At 42.8% G+C, this 21,082-nt stretch overlaps 1 protein-coding gene across 1 annotated transcript; it reads right to left on the minus strand.

The window, feature by feature from the left end:
• Window positions 1-39: 39 nt before the first annotated feature.
• On the minus strand, window positions 40-20,565 carry tlcd2 (TLC domain containing 2). Its single transcript, XM_072392525.1, has 4 exons — window positions 20,124-20,565; window positions 19,752-19,834; window positions 16,560-16,642; window positions 40-3,888 (listed from the first exon to the last, which is right to left on the minus strand). The coding sequence occupies exons 1-4, from the start codon at window positions 20,300-20,302 to the stop codon at window positions 3,502-3,504; spliced, it is 732 nt and encodes a 243-aa protein (XP_072248626.1). The 5' UTR covers window positions 20,303-20,565; the 3' UTR covers window positions 40-3,501.
• Between the last annotated feature and the right edge of the window lie 517 nt (window positions 20,566-21,082).

A 21,082-nucleotide genomic window follows, 5' to 3' on the forward strand; every position in this document is an offset into this window, starting at 1 on the left:
GAAACGTTCACACAAACAAACTGGAGTCAAAGCACGGCATTTATTTCTTTGATCTTTATTGTCACATTAAACCAATGTTATCTTATAAACATATAAAATGTACATTTAATTACGAAACAATTTCTGCCAAAACATGAAAAAATAAAACTGTTATATTTACACCGTAATCGTGACAGTATGAGGCAAATGACATGAGAATGGATGATTTTGCTCTTGGAAGTTGGCCTCGATTGCTTCAATACTTCCGGGTTTTCCCCCTGATGAAGGAGTCTCTGACAAGCCGCACAGTGTCAAAGTGTGAAAGATCTTTGTGTATAGGTGAAAAAGAAGAACATAGCATACTTTACTGTGTTGTATTATAGAAATAACAGGCACCAAAGTTGTGGGGGTAAAGATTTAAAAACAAAGACGAGACCAAAATAAACCTTTACAAAAGCAGAAAAAAAAGCCAAAGTGTGAAAAAAAACCAACATTTGCTCATGATCCAACTGAGTCCACCCTGTGGTGTCATAACCTGGGCTATTATGTCTTATTCTGCACCCGACTCCGTCATCATTACCGTAGACGAAGCAGATTATGGCAGCAACAGGATGAGCTCGGTTGTGAAAAGAAAAATGGGTCAAGTTGTTTTCAAATAGGGGAACCATTTTTGTTTTTTTTTAAAAAAAAAAGAGGATTAATGTAGTCAAATATAACATTCACTGTGCGTGATGAGGAATATGAGGCGGTTTCGTATCATCAGTTCTATACCGCTGCCACTTTCTCTGCAACTGCATCCAGAAACACTTCTGCGAGTGTCAGCCAGCAAACTGTATGAAACCAGAGCATCACGTTGGGGTCATGATTGGAGATCTAAGCCAGACCAAAAGGGCAGGAAGTGGAGTGTAGAAAGCAGAACAATAGCTTGTGTTGGCCAAGGCCCCACGGTGTTGCCATGACAATAATATGTGGCAGCATCTGGACTTGACAGTGACATTTTATCACGATTCATTAAAGCACACAGAAAAGCAAGGAACAAATGGTATCACATGGGCATGATTCCAATAACATTGCAGCTTTATACAACACACTTAGTTGTAAGATTGCTTTTTAAAAAAGAACTTCAAACGTCACCAGTTGTCTTCACTACAACCACAAAGCTGCCCTAAACAAACAACAAAGGACATTTTTAAAAGCAACATTGACAGAAATGCAAAAAAAGGGAGATTTCTCGATGTTCACGGGAGGCTCGTAATCAGCCTCGACAACAACGATCCGAACACAGCTCCGTGTTGTTAGTGCAGCGATGTTCAGAGTTTAATGCGCACAGAAGAAGAGAAACACTTCGAGTTGTCGAGCGCGGTTACGCCGCTTAATCGACTTTAAGTGCTTGTACCAGAAGGTAAGTTTACAGGTTACAGGCATGACGTTTCCTTTGATCAGCGAGCACAGATGTTCGGTTCACAAGCCGAACATGCTGCTGTTTGGAATAAAGTTGGAAAGCCTGGTTTTAGGGCTGGAGATGACAAAAGGTCCACCGTTACAGCCACCAAGTGAATGACGTACAAAAAAAAAAAAAAAAAGTGGCAAAACACCCTCCAACAACATGACTTGGATATCAGCTCCACGAAAATCAATTATTTTTTACAACACGAAAACTCACTGAATTTTGTGTCCATTTCATCTTTAATATGCGACTTGTATTTAGTACAAATAAATTACGAAAGACACAAATTAACCAAAACACTGATTGCGCACACACACAAATAAAATTAAAAGAAAAAAAAAAAAATCATTGCCATATAAGGACGACGAGCCTATGATAGGAGCTGGAAGAGTAGGCAGCTGAGCAGCAGGCGTGTGCACAACAGTTTGCTGTCATCACAGATCTCAGACTTGTTGGTTTAGACATCCACCTCGGTCCTGTCTCACATCTATCCCCCTTATTGGCATCTTTCAACTGAAAGGCAGGATGGCACAGATCTACAAAAAAGGTTACAAAATACTAACATCTTGTGTGGTCACTGAGGTGATGCGGAGGAACGAGCTGTCCTGCATTTGCTAAATGAAGAACGGCGCTTCCTGCCTGTGTGAAAACTCCAACCGCAGACTGAAAAGCCATCGCAGAGCACAGTAGCGCAACGCTCAATATCTGCGTCGTGTCGCTTGGTTTTTTTTCTTCTTCTTCCTGTCATTTCACAGGGTTCAAGTGTCCTCACATGAGCAGCAGCCATATTGTATTTGCCACTGACTGCTGATGGACAGTGACGTCACTGGTGATTCCCAAAGGGGAATCGGGGTGGGAACCCGTCTCCCTCTGTTGCCACTATAATTGATCCATCGAACCAGTCGAGTCAGAATCTGCTCGATGCTGGTTTATCACCTTAGGATCTGCTAACACACAGACCTGGTGCGTGGACAGTGATGTTGCCAGACCTGAGGGCTACAAGCTGTATAAGGGTTGAACTGTATTATTATAACAATAAATATAAAGCCAGCAATGACTCATTCAGTCACGTTTGCTAAATCATCTTTCCCATATGGCCATTACAAAGCATAAAACCGCTCCAAGTATCACTCTATTGTGCACTTTGTGAAAGTAAAATCTGCTCCTTTTTTTTTTCTCCCCCCAAACGCTACATCAAAATATTACTCTGAGTTGTCAGCATCTATTAGTAGTTGTAATCTAATTGAGGATTAGCTGGATATACCTAAATTTTAGTATACTGACTATGTTATTTCTATGTAAATTCTAAGTATCTTTGCTAGATTTAACAAAACTGCCAAACACTGGCAGGAAAGCAGGTGTTAAGAAGAGGCAAAGGACTGTTACAAGTTTACTGAGGTAGCAGGCGGTTCTTAGTTGAGGAGATTTGGTGGAAAACACATTCACCTCTGCAGTGCGAGTGTTAAACAATAAGAGGGTTTGCGTCCCACTGGCTTTTTAAAAGCTCAGTGGCAAACAAAGAAACCAACAAAAAAAAAAAAAAAAAAAAAACAGCATAATGTGTATATAACATATTCATATCTATACAGTATAGGGACAAAAAGGATATTGTTATGATGTAGCTAAAGATGTTCAATATCCGTTTGTTTTTAATGGCTGTGTACATGTGTGTTGGAGGGTTTGTTTTATGAGCAGTGCATCCTCACTTATCATAAGCTACATTTCATAGTAGATTTTAGCTGAAACACCCAGTGGACAATAAGGCATTTGGTGACATTTTAAAAAAAGGCCTTGTATTGTTTGTGTGAAGATGCACACAAACACAGATGCCCGAACAGTCAAAACTGCAAATGAGGGGAAGTTGTTTCTTTCAGCATAAGGGATGTGTGATCAGTGAGGCCTTTTGATTACATGTATACAGTGCATGTACCTGTACACGGTGAGAGATGGACATATCCCTCTGTCTCCCAGCTATGACAACGTCACGCACACACACACACACACACACATGCACACACACAGGCAAAACGGTACCAAATCTCAGCCACAGAGTGTTAATGCGGAGTAGTGAGCGTTTACATCTCTTTATCCTTCTCTTTTTTCGTCTCCCGGGTGCTGCTCTTTAAAAAGTCGCTCCTGAGGAGCCGGCAAAAGAGGACAATATTCATGGCCGTCATGATAGCCATTCCCACGCTGCCCAGCGTGTAAGCAAGGAGAGGCACGTTGTCCCTGTTGAGCACCAGCCAGCGGGTCATCCAGGCCAGCGTGTTGATGCGGAACACCACGTACGTTCCCAGGTTGATCAAGGCGTTGACACGGTAGGGGGTGCCTGTGGCCATGTTGGCCATACGCAGGTTCTGCCTGAGGTGGAGGAACACGGAGTTTATCTCCACCAACAGGGCCACCACGGCAAAGCCAACGTAGCGACATGACAGCACAGAGAGGCCGAAACAGGTGATCACCTGCAGGGGAGGACAGAAAGAAGCAACGTTACAGTGGTTATGACATTCAAAAAAACATCAAGTGATCAAGATCTCATCTATTGCTTCATAAAAGAAAACCCATGTGCTGATTCAAACACTAAAGAGGTGGTGACGTAACCTCTTTAAGTTACATATTTCCGCTGTGATTCCTTTGGAAGGTCACCACTCCCAGCTCGTTTCTGCTGAGCAGTGCTTATGAAAGTCTGTGATGTAACTGACAGGGAAACTCCACAAGGTGGCAGCAACGAGCCGCGCTGAAAACGCTAACCTCGAGCAAGTCAGCAGCCCTGTCTGCTGACTTCAGTCTGAGCAGTTTGGTGGAAACGAATTACAGAGAGTATCTGATGTGTTCAGACAGAAGGGGAAAGCGCCATCCAGCATGCTCACTAAACTCTAGACAACAGAGATGAGTTTAAACAAAAACAGCTCTCCACGGGGGCACAGAGTCATTCAATGAGCTTTCAGATTTTGCACCACTCATACTGCGATGTTTTCACGCGCAAAGAAGATGAATAAATAAGAAATAAAATAAAATAAATAAATAAAAGCAATCAATCGAGTTTCTGGTTGATGGCTGCAGGTTACGAGAAACACTGCGGTGTCAAATTGACCTTTAGCATCAGCTGAAGAAGCAGCTTGTGTTTGTGCATGTGACGTTTCATGCTGCACGCTGTTATCGGTTAGGCAACAATGTGACATGTGAGGAGAGTCGGATGCAGAAAGTCAACATTATCCCTCACTGCCCAGGTCACATTATGGTTCAAAGGTTTGCTTCACTAGGCACGTTTAATTTCTGACACAAACTTCAAACATCTACAACTGCGTTGGGTTGTTGGGCACAAAGATTGACCCCACGGAAACTCAAAATATCATCCAGATGGTCTAAAGTTGCATTGATCCAAAAATAAATTAATAAATTAATTTAAAAAAATTTAAAAAATCTAGTCAGAGCACAGTTTGGGCACTCAGATTAAATATATGCCCTCAACAGGAAGGTTTGACCTTCAAAGACAACTAAAGGGACCATCCTATTGCTTTTCACAGCTGTGTTGGCTGTCAGCACATCTAAAAAGGCACTGCTGCTATAATATTACCTTTAACAATCAATTCCTCACTTGAGGAGTAAAAAGATTTTCAGAGCAGACCCTAACTCACTCGGGCTAAGCACTTACCGTCCACATCACATTGTCTGCTCAATGACAAACTGATGGCAAGACAGACATGATGTCAGTGAAAGCACCGTGTTTAGCAGCAAACAGCCTGCCACATCAAAAACAGTTGTGTCAACAGGGTGAAAGTGTTTTCTTCTCTAAGCTACAACACACACGCTCACAAACAAGTGAGATCACTCTGCACTGCCCGGTTAGGTGACCCGTTATCAAAGATAAAGAGTTTTGTAACGAGTGGGCGTGTGAGCAACTGCAACCTAAATAGACGCGTTTCATTTGTCATTCAGTAATCCTTCTTTTTTTAAAAAAACAAAACATCTCAGGGGCTCAAAGTCCTTTTAATCTAATTGCAGCAGCTTAAAAGTTCCGTAATCAGTATTTGTGCTCACCGTCATAATTTCTTTTGGCTTAGACTGAATCCAAGAGGACGAAAATAAGACTGAGTCATGCTAAATGACAGGATGTTGAGTCAAATCCTCCGTGTTGTGACAAATGTGAGAGCAAACTTCCTAGTAACTACTCCAAAACAACAGAGAGCAGGGATGAACAGTACAGATTCTTATCATTTGACACACACAATACATCATCCACTGAGTGATGTTTACCAACTAGTACCAGCAGCATACTTGTGATGCCTACAGCAGAAACAAAAAAAAAAAAAACAAAGAATACACCATCTTGATCAGATACAATCTGTTTAAAAAGATCAGCAAAGAGCTAACGGATGAGGAAACAGAACGCGTATTGTTCACATGTACAACGCTGTTTTCAGTTTTTAGTCAAAACATCTGCAGTAAAAAGTGAGGGAGAGATGTGTGTCAGGCTATACAGCCAGACAAGAACCCCACGCATTCACGTGCACACATACAGAGACCTGCCCAGAGATGCTGCCCCCACAAAACTGTGGTCTTTTAAGCGGGCTCATTCAGTCTAATCTGATCTTGGCAGATAAGACAAGACTGAACACGGGACAGCGGAGGTCAAAACATACCCCTTATACAATGCTTTTATAAAGCGATTTGATAACGAAGACTTGCAGTTACATCAGGACGTTGTAAAAGAATTGGATGCATACATAAGCCTTTCTATAAATGGTCAATATATGAGATGCTTCCGGAGGTTTACATAAAATGCCTCGCACGTGTCTCGTTTTATGGTAGTTAGCCCTTTTATTGGCGTCTGTTCATGTTCTATCTGCCAATGACCGTCAACCGTCGCCGGTAAAAACAGATAATAGAGCAGCGCTCAAAGTTACAAAAACAATAAGCTCAGTCAGGTCAGCTTTTCAAGATTCCTGAAAAACCATAAAACCAAGAACTGAACCATAAACTGGCAGGTGCACAGCGTGACTGAAAGCTGATCGGAACATATCAAGTCATCATCAGGTGAAATGTCCCCAAACTGATCCTGCTGATCTCTGCGAGCATGCATCCATAAAGAATAGGGCCCAACTCCCACTGTCAGTACTGTTGTCAACACTCTAATCAGAGGGGGACTCACACTAATCCCTCCCTCGCCAGCCCCTGGATCTATCATGATGGAATTGATTCAGCATTAGATGGATTTGCTAGACAAAGCTCTGCTGAAGAATGGCTTTTTTACATAAAGCAGCAGAGCCTGCAGGGTTCATCTGGAGACTGACGGTCCAAAACACATATTTGAACAGTGTTTCAAACTAGCACATGTCAAAAGGCCAAATGCAGGTTAAACTTGGGTTTGGCAGGCAAATAAATCGAGTTGGAATTGCACCAAATGGTTAGAAATGATAAAGCCCTGCTGGTGTGAAGGATCACGGATGTTTTTAAAGAAGAGGCTAAAGATGAGTTTGCACTGGAACAACTGGGGGGAATTACCTTTACACAGATAGAGCAGGAGAAATTTCATGTGTAATTTAAAAGTAACCGGCTGGTAGATTTTCTCATTTCAACTATGACTGGCAGGTTGGCCAAAAACCCCCAACTTAAGCTGAAAATATAATGTATGGCTCAGATATCTGAGGAAGATTAACGTATGATACGGCATTCTGAAAAGGGAAGAAACAAACCAATCTTTTGAGCATTGCTTTGGTCAAACAGCCAACAACCAAGAGGGTTAGCTTTGATGAAAAGATGAGCAAAAGAAATAATCAGGACAGAAAGTGTTCATTTTTGACTTTCACCGCTTGATGTCAAAGTCCTCCATTTAGTACAGCACATTTTTCAGGTGGGTATAAAGCTGAAAGAGACCGTTACTTTGTCAAATTTTGATAAGCTTTACCATAAGATTACCATAAGTAAAGTATGACTTTACCCTGAGTGACATCTCAGGTGCTTCCCCCTCCAAAACTCAACAAAGAACTTATAATGTTAATTAATCTTAGGAATATAAAGACTCCTTTATAATTGTTAAATCTACATATTAGCCACCCGTGTGAAATCAAGGCAAAGGACTGAAAAACAAAGAGGTGTGTTTGTTCCCTGCATCGTTTTCCCCGTGGGCTCAATTAGGCATTCTCTAAACCCTGGTGAGAGACGTTCAACTCTTAAATTTCAGGGGAGAAACACTGAGTTCAAAGGTGGCGGGTGAGCACGGCCAACAGTGGTATGGAGATGGTGTAAAACTAACAATTAGAAGGCCCGTCAATTTCAACCATCAGTGTCTACATACATAGACAATAAATCAAGGTCTGGTTCACATAAAAAAAATATAGATATTAGATATTAGCTGCTTTCTGTAAATGAGCCACCGTGGAAATCTGATCTCCAGGGAGAACGCTGGCAGGAGACCCCTGCTCAGATAAAGCCAATGTGCGGGAACTTATTATTTATCTAGTTATTAAAAATAAATGCAAAATGGCCGCTCACTATTTCTAGATAGTAGCTATAAAGAAAGAAGTGCATCAAACATTCGGTTAATCTCTTAGAATCATGCAGCAGCAGGTTTGCATGCTGCGTCTATTAAACAAAATACGAGATGGAGCAGAAGAATTCAACTATCTTCTTATATGCTGTTGCAATCAGGTGGAGACTCTCTAAAAATGGCCTGCAGTCAAAATTGAGGGTTGATAGCACCTGCTCAGTCACCTGAGTCCAACTTTAACCCGTCACACCCCACGAGGAACAGACATTCACAACTCATGTGTATGCCTTAGTAAACCGCTCTGTCTATCTAAATTAAACTTGAGTCACTCACTTTTTTCTTAGACTCAAAGATACGACTTAATATACGAATCCGGTTCCACTGTCTTCAGCCGATTACTTTTCAAGCTGTCTCAGTCAGGGGAGAATTTCAGGTTTGGTATCGGCGCAAAGTCTTTTGTTCAACGTGGGTGTTGAGTGAATGACGCCACGTGGGGAAAAAAAAAAAAACCTAAAGAAGATGGCGCTGGAAGTTGAGGGAGGTCAACACAGGAGTTCAACGAGGTCTATACCAGCGTCTGTGTGTGAAATCTTCTCGGAGCCCACATGAATATGGAAAAAAAACGTCGCCTCTTAGCAGGAGGGGTCAAAGGTGTCTGGGTGTTGTCAGGGTGCTTTAAAACAGGTGGGTGGAGCGCTAACAGGCCTGGTGGGAAACGGGGACAACAACCCCTGTTACTCAAGTTCTTTTATTCACAGGACAACAACCTCTCTCACCAAAAAAATACCTTTCATCTTTGGAGGGAAAACCAAGTAGCTCTGGTTCATTCATAGATGGGGGAAGGGCAAAGAGAGTTCAAAGTTTCGTGTCGATGTAACTACATAATGCACATAATTTAAAAGAGGAGACGTGTGAGCGAAGCTATAACTTATTTAGGCTTCGTGGTACTGAGAGTTCTGAGTAAGGGTGACCTTAGGTAAGGGAAGTAAAATAAGATGGTTGTGCAGGACACAGACATGGAGATCCCCGGGAGTCCTTAAGGTATAATGGAATCTGTTGTCCACAGGAATCATCCTATGCTGCTGTGGCGACATGCATTGCTGTTGAATCTGTAAAGAAAATTCCTCTAAGAGGCAGCAAAACGAGAACCCGACTACCCTGTTTTTTTTGTTTTTTTTCCCACAACAGAGATATTAAAGAGTTGTAATGTTTTCCGTTTCACTGATTTGTTGTACATGGGCTGATTTGTTGGTCCGCTTAAGCTCCTAAGAGCACAACACTGCTCCACTTAATGGACAAGCAGCACTTCCTTAGTGAAGGCCATAAAGAGACAGGAAATAGCCTTGTGAAGTTGATGGAAAGGAAATCTTTAGGAAGCTCAGTGGAGACATGACAGCCACATGGTGATAGGTAGACCAACAATGGGGTGATGAGCAGGTGGGAGGGCCTTAAAAAGGCCCAGTGTATGAAAGAAAATGGTGGTGGTGGGGAGTGCCCAGGGGGGAAACTTGAGCCAGTATTTATACACACGCAAAGCAAACGCAGGAAGTCCAAAGTTTGAAAGACACTGGCTTATCTCAAGACCCAGGGAAGGTGGTCTTAACAACTATCATGCTGCCTGTGTTAACTCTGGTCAGCTGACAGCTGCACAGTGAACCACTTCAGCCGCTCTGTGACATCTGATCAGAAACTCAAGGGATGTGCACAAACCGGTTATGGTAAATATGATGAATTAGCAATGTGTGGCTTTTCATTTGTGACTGTATATGGGCGACTCAGATGAAGGGAGTGTATACTGCTCCTCCCCTACACATGCAACATGTGGGGGGGGGGGGGGGGTTTCCATCGTATGACTGATGAGTGACTTTTGGCGAATTGTACTCACTTTAGGTATTCAAGCACTGGGTGTGAAAGGCTGAGCAGTGGCTTGCACTGACGTTGGTGTTGAGTATGCGTCAGCCATTGTGACATTTCTCAGAGAAGTTGGGAAAAGATAAACCCCCCCCCCCCCCTTTTTTTTTTTTTTTTTTTTTTAAAACACGTCGAATACACGTTATGTCCATGCGTCTCCTGTAAACTCCTGAAACTGTTTTACACTCCCTGTAGCAGAAACACCTTGGAAACAATGTGATCTGATGCAGATATGCTCAACTGTGTATCTGTGAATGGAGCTTTTTATCATTTTGGGAAATTACTTCCTTCCTTTTTTAAATTTTTATTTTTTTTTTTAAACTGAAGATTAGATGTGATGACTGACACCAGTCTCACATCTGAGCAGTAAACATGTGTACTCTAGCATGCGGCAAGTTCATTTGACTTGGCACAAAAACTAGATGGACCGGAAAACATTTAAATTGGCTCCGGCAGTTTCAGCATTCATTCTTAGGAAAAAAAAAACGAAAAAAAAAAAAACCCCACAATCTATCATATCTAGATCTTTGTACAGATTTACAGACCAACCTTTTGCGAGTGCGCATACTCTGCTTCCTCGAAACAGAAAGGTATTCAACAGTTGTGTTAAGACCGCAGTTTTTCAGTCCCAAAGTAGTCCTCGAAGCAATGAAAGTGTACAACACACAGATGACTTTACACACACAGCGCTAACATGAGAACGAAAACCCTGATCCTTACGAGAGAAATCTCGCGTTGCCATGAAACGCACACACGACAAAAACAACAACAATGAAATGTTTAACTCCTCCTATTACAAATCCTCAATCTAAGGTTGTTACTACCCTGTGGCTATACCCTCACATACTTTCACACCCATATGGAAAGTACTCTGGTATTCCCAAAGCAGTTGGATCTCAGCCAAGTTTGTTCACCAGTCCTTTTTCATGCTTCGGTTCAAGGTGTGTCGACAGGTGTGGCACTGGGGATGAAAAGGACGGTTCCCACCTTGCTTTAAAAAAAAAAAAAAAAAAAAGACTCAGTTTATCGAGCGTGGTTCCGTTCTCTAAACCCACAATTGGATGAATAGCTCCACTAACAGCATTCCTGGTCGTTATGCCAACTGGAACAAACGTTACTTTCTTTCCTCGCCCAACTACTTTTTTCCTTCTTCATTTAGGGCGAGTTATGGAAGTAATGCCATGAGTAGGTATGACTGTGCAATAACCTCTCTTCTCTGATTCCTGAGGGCCGCACTGCATTGTGAAGGCTCATCCACACCTCAGACAAACACCTTTTTATTGCACAATCTTGACTCCACACACGCCCTAAACGCTTCAATTTTCAGAAACAAACGCCTGCTCTTGAGATTGAACCTTTTGTTTCTTCATTTCAAATTCCAAATAGGATACCAGTGCTTCCCTTTTTCCTGTCTTTACGGCAACTCTGGATGTTCAGTATTACTCTGGTGAGTGCAGTATGCAAGCTTCCCACTATCAAATGCATAGGCACACAAACAAACTCAAATCCATCCATTTGGGGGATATCATTATTTGTTGCCTTTGTCTTACACAAGAGTGAACTGCCTCTGACCCTGAAACAATGGACAAGGAAATTCCTCAATATAGGACATACCATGAGGGCGTAAAGAAAAAACACTTCGCCACACAAAGCAGATATAGCTTTACCAACGTACAGAGGCTCTCATTGGTTCGTAGCCATGTGTGGGGGTGGAATAAGCTGCAGTGTAGGTGGATGAGTGGGAATGGGGGAGATGTTTGGAAGTCATACCAGGACAGAGGGGTGGAGTACAAGGAAAGTGTGTGTGATATATGGAGTAGGGCTGCAGCACAGAAATGCTGCGAGGGGGTAGGGACATTTGCCGAGGCCATGTCAGGAAGTATTGTGTGTGTGCGAGTGTGTGTCGCTCTTGGAAGCCTGAGGTTCATGTGGAGACCAGATGTCTGCCCTGCTGTCTGGATACACACAGAATAGGGATACCCGTGGGGTTCCCGCCAAGAAGACAAGGAAAGTGACTAACACACAAACACACGTAGCAATCAGTCCTGGCCCAAAACAATCCTTTGCACATGTTCCACTCTGTTTTGCAATGTGTTATCTCTGCCACTGGCCTTCATTGTCCTCAGTATGTGGCATGGTATTGCTGTCTTTGTGTTGCACCATCTCAGCTCACTCAGCTATTTGTTTTACTCATATTTCAGCTGAAACAAAAAGGAGTTTCCAGCAGCTCGTGGTGTGCAAACGTGATGTTGACACTGGAGACGTGGCGAAGTAACGCTCGTTCCATGTGGTGTGTCACGCCAAAGTGTGGGTCAATAAGGAGGAGCGAGAGAACCCAAAGATTGTGGACGGCTGGAAAGACATCTGTTCTCTGGCTAGCAATAAACAAAAACATAAATAGTAAATGCTGCTGCCACTAACAGTCAAGATGATCCAACTATTCTAGGCACGAAAAGACTACAATCTTAACAAAACTCTCATTAACATTCTTGTAGGACAAAGTGGAAGGACTAGCTATAGTGATCAAAGTACAGACCTGATGAACCAAAGGACAAACATGGGGATACAGGTTAATCAGGTTCAGGTATGGATGATCTGTCACAGACTTCCAGTAACATTTGCTGTGACATCAGTGACAGCCAAAGTATGCTGACGCTTCATATGTGACATCCCCTGATGGCCATGTGACACTGCTTCCAACTCCACCCACAAATATCCATTTCCATTGCTGGTAAACTGAGACAAGTGCCACTCGTGTCTGAGATTGGTACAAGACGAACCACATAAACCAACACCGGACTGCAGTCAGATGGGAAAATGTGGATTTTTAGATTACAAACACATTCACGTGTCGCATCAGTGGCTGGAAATCAACCCGACTGCTCAACAGGTTCCTCCACAGTATACAGTGTGTACCACCCAGCAGTGGAAGGAGGTTAAAAAAACATCTTAATAATTAATGGGAGTCTTGTCCTGTCTTTTTTGGTGGTGGAACAACCTCTGCTAAAAACCTTAAATAGATAGATCAAAACCTTGAGTGAGCACATTGAATAATGTGCTCACTAAAGGTTTTAATCTTTTGATCCACGTTTGATGTGATTTAACCTTAATGAAAAATGACCAATGACTATTACTTATACTCTATATTTGTGACTTGCCACTTGGGTCGATCTTTGCAATTAAAGAAATTGCAGATGACACCACGTGCACACGGCTTTAGATGGAGATTAGACAATGCAGACAGGAGTCAGCACTGAAGCTTAAGGACCCAATTAGCCTGCGATGCCCAGGCTTGCTGTAGACGGGCGTCCACTTTGGCCCACGTGTGCGAAGATAACCACGTTCTGCTAAATGAGAGAGGGGTGAGCAGCAGACCCTCAAAGCCCTGCATGTGAGAGGGCAAAGAGGGGGAAGAAGGACTAAACCGATTCCTAGTCTTTCTAGTGTGTCTCGTCTATCACGTTTTCTAAAGTAAAACATTTGGATAGAGCATCTGTTACTCCAGTTCTTTCCTTCTTGGAAAAAATTATCTGCCCTTCGGCCTCCGTTTGGCATCCCTCTTCTCACATTTTTTAATTACAAGCTCACTATTTCCAAGAGTCGTGGGCAAATGAGGCTAAAACACACTCAAGGGCTTTGCTTTTTTTTTTTTTTCCCCCAACAAGAACAGCAAACAAACCTTGGTACCTCATGAACAATTTCCCCGTAAATTCAGCTCAAACTACATTAAAAACCACACACCACACTGCTCAGTCACTTAAAAATGGTTATCATCGTGCCATTGCTTTTCAAAAGCCCTGGATGGTACTTTACATCGACAATGTATTAGAAAACCGAAGGTACTTATAAGAGGCAGCGCTATTTGTAGCAGAGATTTTAGATCTTCCCGTTATCCAAAGGAAGCCCAAGGTTGCTGCAGACAGGACGCTGTCAGGTGTGAGTGACTGTGGCATGGCCCGCGTTTCTCTCAGGCAGCAATAAGAAGCTGCAATCCCAACTTCAGTCAAAAAGATGGGGGAAAAAAAACCAAAAAAAAAACCTTTCCATGGAATGTTTGACTGTTATTTCTCCTGGACGGCACAAACAGAGATCAGCAAATCTCTTGTTAAACCGCATGCTGACTCAACATTCACTTTTATAACAGATGAAACCCTCTCAGCCGATTACAGACGCGAAGACAAAGAGATTAGAGCAGACGACCTAAACAAGGAAGCAGGAGGGTCAGCAATATAGAATAGAGGGTTTGACAGAGCAAACAGGATTTTGGTCGGAAACATAAAAGTCTGATTTACAGTCCAGAAACTGTTGTGCTGGTTATAAGAAGGCTGTAAATCATAACCTCGGTTGCTAAAGTTACTGCCATTAAACTTCACCAACATGTCCATACTGTACATATCGCGCTTCACTAGTACGCCACGCACCGACATTTATGAGAGTGCGCGACAGGTGTGGCAGCTACTGTGACACTCAAAATGTATTTTTACACTTGTTTTCAGACGCAGACCACCTCCCGCCTCTGCAGGGAAACAACATTCAGCAAAAAGGTTTAAAAAAAAAAAGGAAGAAAAAAAAGAAACGGTCATTACTGGCTTGTATTGTTGCACGACCTAAATAAGACCCAGCTCTTTTTCCACTGTTGACACAGCATTTAAAAAGTGTCATTCATGACACACCATCAGATGTCACCTCGTTCGTTTCCTCACACATGAACGCTTTGCATGCACCGTGGCTTATTCACATTGTGACGTTTTGGTAGAAGTACTTCATTAAATAAGTTCCAGTCACTGTGTTGCTTCCCTCATCACAGAGAGCTTCATTATTCAACCACATTCCTACCTTTACAATTCTGGTTTGTACGTGTCATCATCCAGGCAAAGACAGGTTGCTTTATTAGTGTTGTACATATGAGAAAAATGGGGGGCGGAGCTTAACCAGAGAGCAGCCTTCTGCTGTCGACCATATGAGCAGCTAGTCCTACTGGGTTCAGTCTTCAGACGATCAGCGTTTGAATATCAAGCCCTGACTTGGTCGTGTTGCTTTTTGAGCACAAAAACAAATTTAGGGCAAACTTATGAAAAGGACGTGGAAATAACGGAGAGAAAGAAGGTACGATTTGGCAGAGTTTGCACAAGACTTGAAGAAATCGAGCAGATAAAAAATGGGCAGTGAAAAAAATAAAAAAATCTGAGAAAAGAATGAATGAAAGTCTTGATGATGGTACAATAGAGCAGCAAATGGAATAAGGAGACAAAGAGTTAGCTCCCTGAGAAGAACAGAGAGCCATGTGAATGAAAGAGTCTCCATCCCGCCTACACTCTAATGATGAGTTGAGGCCAGCTGGCCAAAGCACCCATTCACTGGACTTACAGGAAGTGATTGAGAAAAAAGAAGAGACTTTCTGAAAAACAGAGGACAGCCACCTTCTAGTTGACTCTGTCAGGCCTTTTGCCACCAATAAAAGGCCATTACTGGAGCTGGTTCTGAGACGTGATCCCAAGGGAGTCATTTTTACAGTTAGTTTTAAATTCACTTGAGGAAAGATTTGAAAAATTCACAACAAATTTATGACCTTTATGTTTCAAAATGCTTCTCAAAGTTAATCACCAACAACCTTAAAAGTTAGCACGATAATTCTTCGTGTGCAATAAACTCTACTGATGTCGGTGAAACCAGCAAAGGAAATCTCAGAAATGACTCCGACTTTGCTTGCAGGCACATGCACACATTTTGTAGGCTCCCTGTCGTGTTGGTTATCATTCCTCACATTTTTTGCAGGGAATTCCTACATCTTTGACTTTTATCATTTGACCGAGGCATGTGGGCTGGGAGATCACGACGTTTCCCCCTGTGGGTTTGTAAAAAGACGCTCCCATCGTCAAGATCCCATTTTTGATACTGGTTGGTTCGATGCACACCAGTTCTATGCTTGATGCAGCAGAGGCCACATTCTCAGTCACCTCTTTTTTAAGTACTACAGAGAAAAATGTCCACACACTGCATTTAAGGTAAACGGAAAAAAAAAAAAAACACCTCGAACACCTCAATACACAAATGACATCATGGCTAAAATACAAATCCACTCAAACTCCTTAACCAAACATTTTCTGTGAGGTGAGGTGAAAAATATGCGACAAGAGGAGAAAGAGCTTGGCAACTGAGAGCGATACACAACATCATGCCACAGTTTTGGACGTAGGCCACGAAGCCGGAGGTTACCTCAGGTTATTTCTTTTGGTAATTTCTTTCCCTAAACGGGAGAGCGTCTCTCAACATGGCAGCATGCTGAGGATCACCATGTCATGAAGAGGAGTGCCTTTCACGTCAATCTGAGTAATCGTTGAGCAGTTAGGTAATCATGTGAACTGATGGAGTTTTTTGTCCCAAAGGACTGAGAGAAGGTTGAATGCCTGAAGGCGGGTGTGTGTGTGTGTGTGTGTGGAGGGGGGGCTGTCCTAGTAGAATGATTGTCTTTTTTGTTCCACCCACGCTTGTTCCTTGTAACTGGACGAGAAAGACCTGTATTTTGTCCTTCTAACACACCGTGCTACAGGTGCATCGGTGTATTATTTGTACGTCAAGTAACCACTGTATTCAATTTTTTTTTTAAAAAGCACAAGGGTGACTGCTACAAGCGCACGGTGAAAAGCTTCGGACTGCAACAGTCAATGTGTAAAATCTTCAGTCTCGGATCAAAGCTTATTTTCATGTGTCGACGATGTTTGAAACACCTACCACGATGTGATGAAAGAGGAGCTCCCAGGACTGAGTCAGTTTCTGGTTGCCCACCATGTCAAAGAAGTCATAGATGAAGTAACCTGTGGGGACAGACCACATTTGGCAAGAGTTAATGTCATCTTTTGGCTCAGCAAATCATTAATTAACCAAAACGCAACAGATTCTTTGGACAAGTGCAGCCTTGAGCTAATCAAGTGTGTCAGTGGGGCCCTGCTTCCATGACGACAGCGACGGCAACCAGGATGCTTCTTGGAGTGGGGCTATTCATATCCGCCACCCCCTTCCCCGCCACTAGCTGTAACCATGGCGACAGCTTTTAAAGAATACTGGAAAAATAATGAAAGGTTGAGCATGGGGACGGCGAGATACGAGGGAGCTTGGAGCTTTGGTGAGGCTGGAATAACCTCATTAAGCCCGAAATGTGACACCAGGACCCTTTTGTTGATGTGACATCATGCTTGGGTTCCTGCTGCAAAAGAAACACGCCACCTGCTGCAGAACAAACAATCTGAGATTTCATCTGGGTGTATTTGCATTAAGTGGTCTGCATAATTATTCTTACAGTGTCGGTGTTAAAAATGGACAGGAGAAAGCTCAAATCAACACTGTCAAGGTGGAGTTTGTCTCAGGGTTCTTACGCAAATCAGTCAAACGGAGGATGTGATTTCATGGACCGAGTGCCAGTTAACTAACATCTCTTATCTTGCCCCTGTAGATCTATAATCATTCATTCAGCAGTGCTTGACAATTATGCATTTAAAGCAAGCGGGTGTTACAAAGTATGAGAAAGGGAAACAGAAATGGATCTTGTTTTTCCCCATGATGGACACTTCTCTTTCTGCACCATGGGAACGATGCCAAAGTGAAGCCCAGGCTCTGGACAGCTAATGTCCACACTGAGAGCAGGGAATCAGACGCGGCTTGACTTTCAATGGCTAACAAACCAAAGCTTGAAAAGGGAAAAAAAAATCTATATATAGGTCACACGTGCTTTTTTCAGTTAAAAGACCTTCTATAGACAGTGGAATGCTTGAATTAAAGCGTCAATCCTTTCTAAAACTAGTTAGTCAAGCCACATGTTTTCAGACTGATGCATGACTTTAGTGACTGCTAGAAAGGCTGTAAAACCTGATTAAGATATCCGACTTCGACTCATAAAGACTTTGTTGCTGCGGCTTTATGCTTTTGGGTGTGCAAACATTCAACTATATCGCTATATGTTGTGCTGCATTAACACTCAATCTCTCTTTGTATTGGTGGCAACTCACCACTCAGTTACAGTGAATGAGTGAAACGGCGCCGGAACGACTCTCAACTGTGAGCAACGCAAAGATGTGAGCATTAATGAAAGACGTTAAGCTTTGCACCCAGAAACTTTATCCGTAGGTGTGAGACATCCTCGTACGGGACGAGTGGGGAATGATTTATGGCGTGTCACTGTGAGGTTAGCAGTGTGGTAACACAGTGAAGAAGAACGAGAAAAACTCTCCTAAGAACTGGGAGAGGTCTCAGAATCGCACCACATATCTGGTGAGACGGTTCAAGCGCATGTGTCTGTGGGGGGGCACCTCTAAGTTCTGTTACCACTGCTATCCTATGTGGACGGCTTGCATAAATCAACTGGCTTTTTTGCATAGCTGCCATTTTGGTGATGTCACAAGAAGGGGTTACGCCTGGTGCCTGGGACTGATTATAATGCCCCTCATTGATCTTCACATACCAACACTGCTCCTCGCTTTGCCAGCTTCCAGGGCCGGGCTTCCTGGAAGAATGTCAAAAATCCCGGGAATCCTCTGGGATCCCTTGTTGCCCCGCACAAATCCCCCCCCAAAAATCTGCAGATTTAAGGGGACTCATGTGCAACTGGTTGCTCTAGAATAATTGAAGTATTAATGAGAAAGAGGAAAAACAGGGCCAGCTGCTATTTAAAGAATGTGTGGTAGCATGCGCTCCAAGGTTTGAGAACTCATAATCAAGTTAAAACTAAATCTAATTTGTATAAGTCTATAATTTGGTTTACAGAGAGTAAATGTCCACACTCGGTGCAGCCTGCACCAATATTCCTTTAGGGTCATACGTTTGTCTGTTTCTCTGACAGAAAGATGATCAAAAACACCATCAGGCTGAATTTCAAGAAACTTGGAGGCAAATAAGAGCATGGGCTACTAAAAAATAAATGTGAAAATTAAAAGAAAAAGAAGAAAAAAAACAGCTTGTAAAACGTTTTATGGGGTCAGGAGCACCTTATTTTGCGGAGCACTCAGAGACACTTATTAAGGCTGTGAAATTAAGGATCCTGGTTCATTATTTTTAGTTTAGAACTCTGCAGGAAAACATTTTTATGAAATCATATAATCAAAAAAAATTCAGTGTACTGTAAAGGCTGCACCTTTTGCCATTCTCTGCCTAAAAATGCTTCAGTTAAGCTTATCTCTCTTTAAGTCCCCCCTCCTAAAAGGCCAAAGTCTGCTCTGATTGGTAGGCTGTCCCAGCAAGAATGAGGGGACGCTGGTTATTCATGACATCTTGTTTTCATGGAGTTTATGGGGGGACGGGGTTTCTGTGCAACATCATCTCAGAGATAACACAACCACCAACAAAGAAAAAGATTGATGCCAGTTGGTCAATATTCCAATATTCCAATAAAACATAATCATATGCACTTAATGATCCATAAGCACGCAGATGTTCCCTCTTTATAAACACCGGGCTTCTCACACATATATATACATCTCAAATCATCCCCCTGGTCTGGATTTCCTTATTTCTCAGCATGTTTCTCAACAATTTCATTGACATAATCGGAGCGGTTCAAGTTAACAATGTAATCGGCGCCAGCTGCTGTCAGACAAAGCAACAAACTGTCACTCGTGCCTTGTTCAGTGTGCCTACATCAGGTGTCATGTCTGCTAAATGTGCGGCAGCCCTGTCAGAAAAGTTTCCACAATGTCCGATTGTTCCACATTTCATCACAGATCTGCGGCGTTGTGTTAGAGTGGCGACAGACAACTCCGCAGTATTTTTTTACATAAATCTGAGATGGATCTATCTCAGGCATGTTTTGCTTTGAAGAGGTGCATCTTGGAGAACAGATGCGCCTTCCCAAAGGATGGCATAAACACACTTTCCATATTCACATTCACAACCTCAATTCGACCCGCGCTTGAACACCTCAAAAGCGCTACTCACCGATTGAAAAGGACACCAGAGAATGTGAAAACACAGAGTGGGTTTCGATCAGATCTTCAGCCATTTGCGGGTGGAGGAAAAAGCTGAAAAGATGGACACAAAAGTGAAAAAAAACGTCTTACAGTCTGGGGAACATTCATTTACAGCAACAATTTCACACTGAGTTCAACAAGTTGTAAGAGGCTTATGGGGAGGGGGGGGGGTGTTGTTAAACAAATGGCAGCATGCAATTCCACAAATACAGATAAAACACATCGATTAAAGGCGATAACCAACATACATGCTTGACATTTCCTAAATCAATCATTTTCAATCTGATCTCGCTTTTAAGCAAAACGAGAAATTCAAAAGGTTTTGTTGAGTTCGACCTACCAGAGCACAGCCCATATCGCCGTGATGAGACTGTGCACGAACGATGTGGAGATATTTCTCCATTTCCACGCATTCCTGCAGGCGGACTCGGGAATGGGGAGTTTACTGACCCCAGCGTTCACAAGTCTGAAGAAAACGAAGGAGCCCCCGGTGGTTAAGAGCACTGAACTTAGCTCCATCGCTGAAAGGTTTAAGTCTAAAGCGGAGAGGATTTTTCACAGGCCGGCGGGTCCACGATGTGAGCGGTTGGAAAGCGGCGGAGACTACGACCGTACCACGGCCCAGACAGACACGCGACAGCGGGCTACTTGTTTGCGACGGCCGAGACAATCACTTTAACATGCCGGTGTTTTCTCAGCGATTTCCGATCACCCGGACTCAGCGAGGCTTTCAAAAAGCTTTTTTTTTTCCACGATGACCGTCAAAACAAAAAAAATGAGAAGATGAGGACAAGTGATTTCCCACTGACAGTCTAAAACACTGATTTCTATTTTCTAAATTAGTCCACTGTCAAATTTCTGTGGTCGCACGCAGAAGCGCTGGACGTGAATGGTGAGCGTAGATGCGAAGCCTTGTTGACAGTTGTGAAACCGCCCTTTTGCGAAGCCTCATCCCCTTGCTTGTGTAACTTTTTGACATCAACAGAAACCAAACAGCCTCTCCCCGCCCTACTATAAAGAGGCGCGGCCAAGGAGCACGTTTCACGTGTTGAGTGACGTTCAATTGCTGTCGGAAATCATTTACTTCCCCTCCCATTCAAATGGCACTTGGTTTTATCCAGATGATAAAATGCATAATCCCGGAGTGAGACTGGAAACTGAGGCGCCGGAGAGAAGTAAATGAACATCTGTGTAAATAGTCGTCACATAAAGCAAAATCCCAAAAGTGAGACACAACAATAAAAGGAATAACAAAAGTCCACAAAATAATCACAAGGAGGTGAACGATCAAAATTATCA

Source organism: Leuresthes tenuis, unplaced genomic scaffold (assembly GCF_036924035.1).
Source record: "Leuresthes tenuis unplaced genomic scaffold, fLeuTen1.0.hap1 SCAF_9, whole genome shotgun sequence".
In the NCBI taxonomy this organism is placed as follows: domain Eukaryota; kingdom Metazoa; phylum Chordata; class Actinopteri; order Atheriniformes; family Atherinopsidae; genus Leuresthes; species Leuresthes tenuis.

Excerpts from the sequence above, each read along its gene's own strand:
- tlcd2 (XM_072392525.1), bottom strand. The coding sequence starts at position 20,302 with ATGGAGCTAAGTTCAGTGCTCTTAACCACCGGGGGCTCCTTCGTTTTC. Across the intron at positions 16,643-19,751 it reads TCTGGTGTCCTTTTCAATCG|GTTACTTCATCTATGACTTC; the intron begins GTGAGTAGCGCT and ends CTGTCCCCACAG. Across the intron at positions 3,889-16,559 it reads TCCTCTTTCATCACATCGTG|GTGATCACCTGTTTCGGCCT; the intron begins GTAGGTGTTTCA and ends CCTCCCCTGCAG.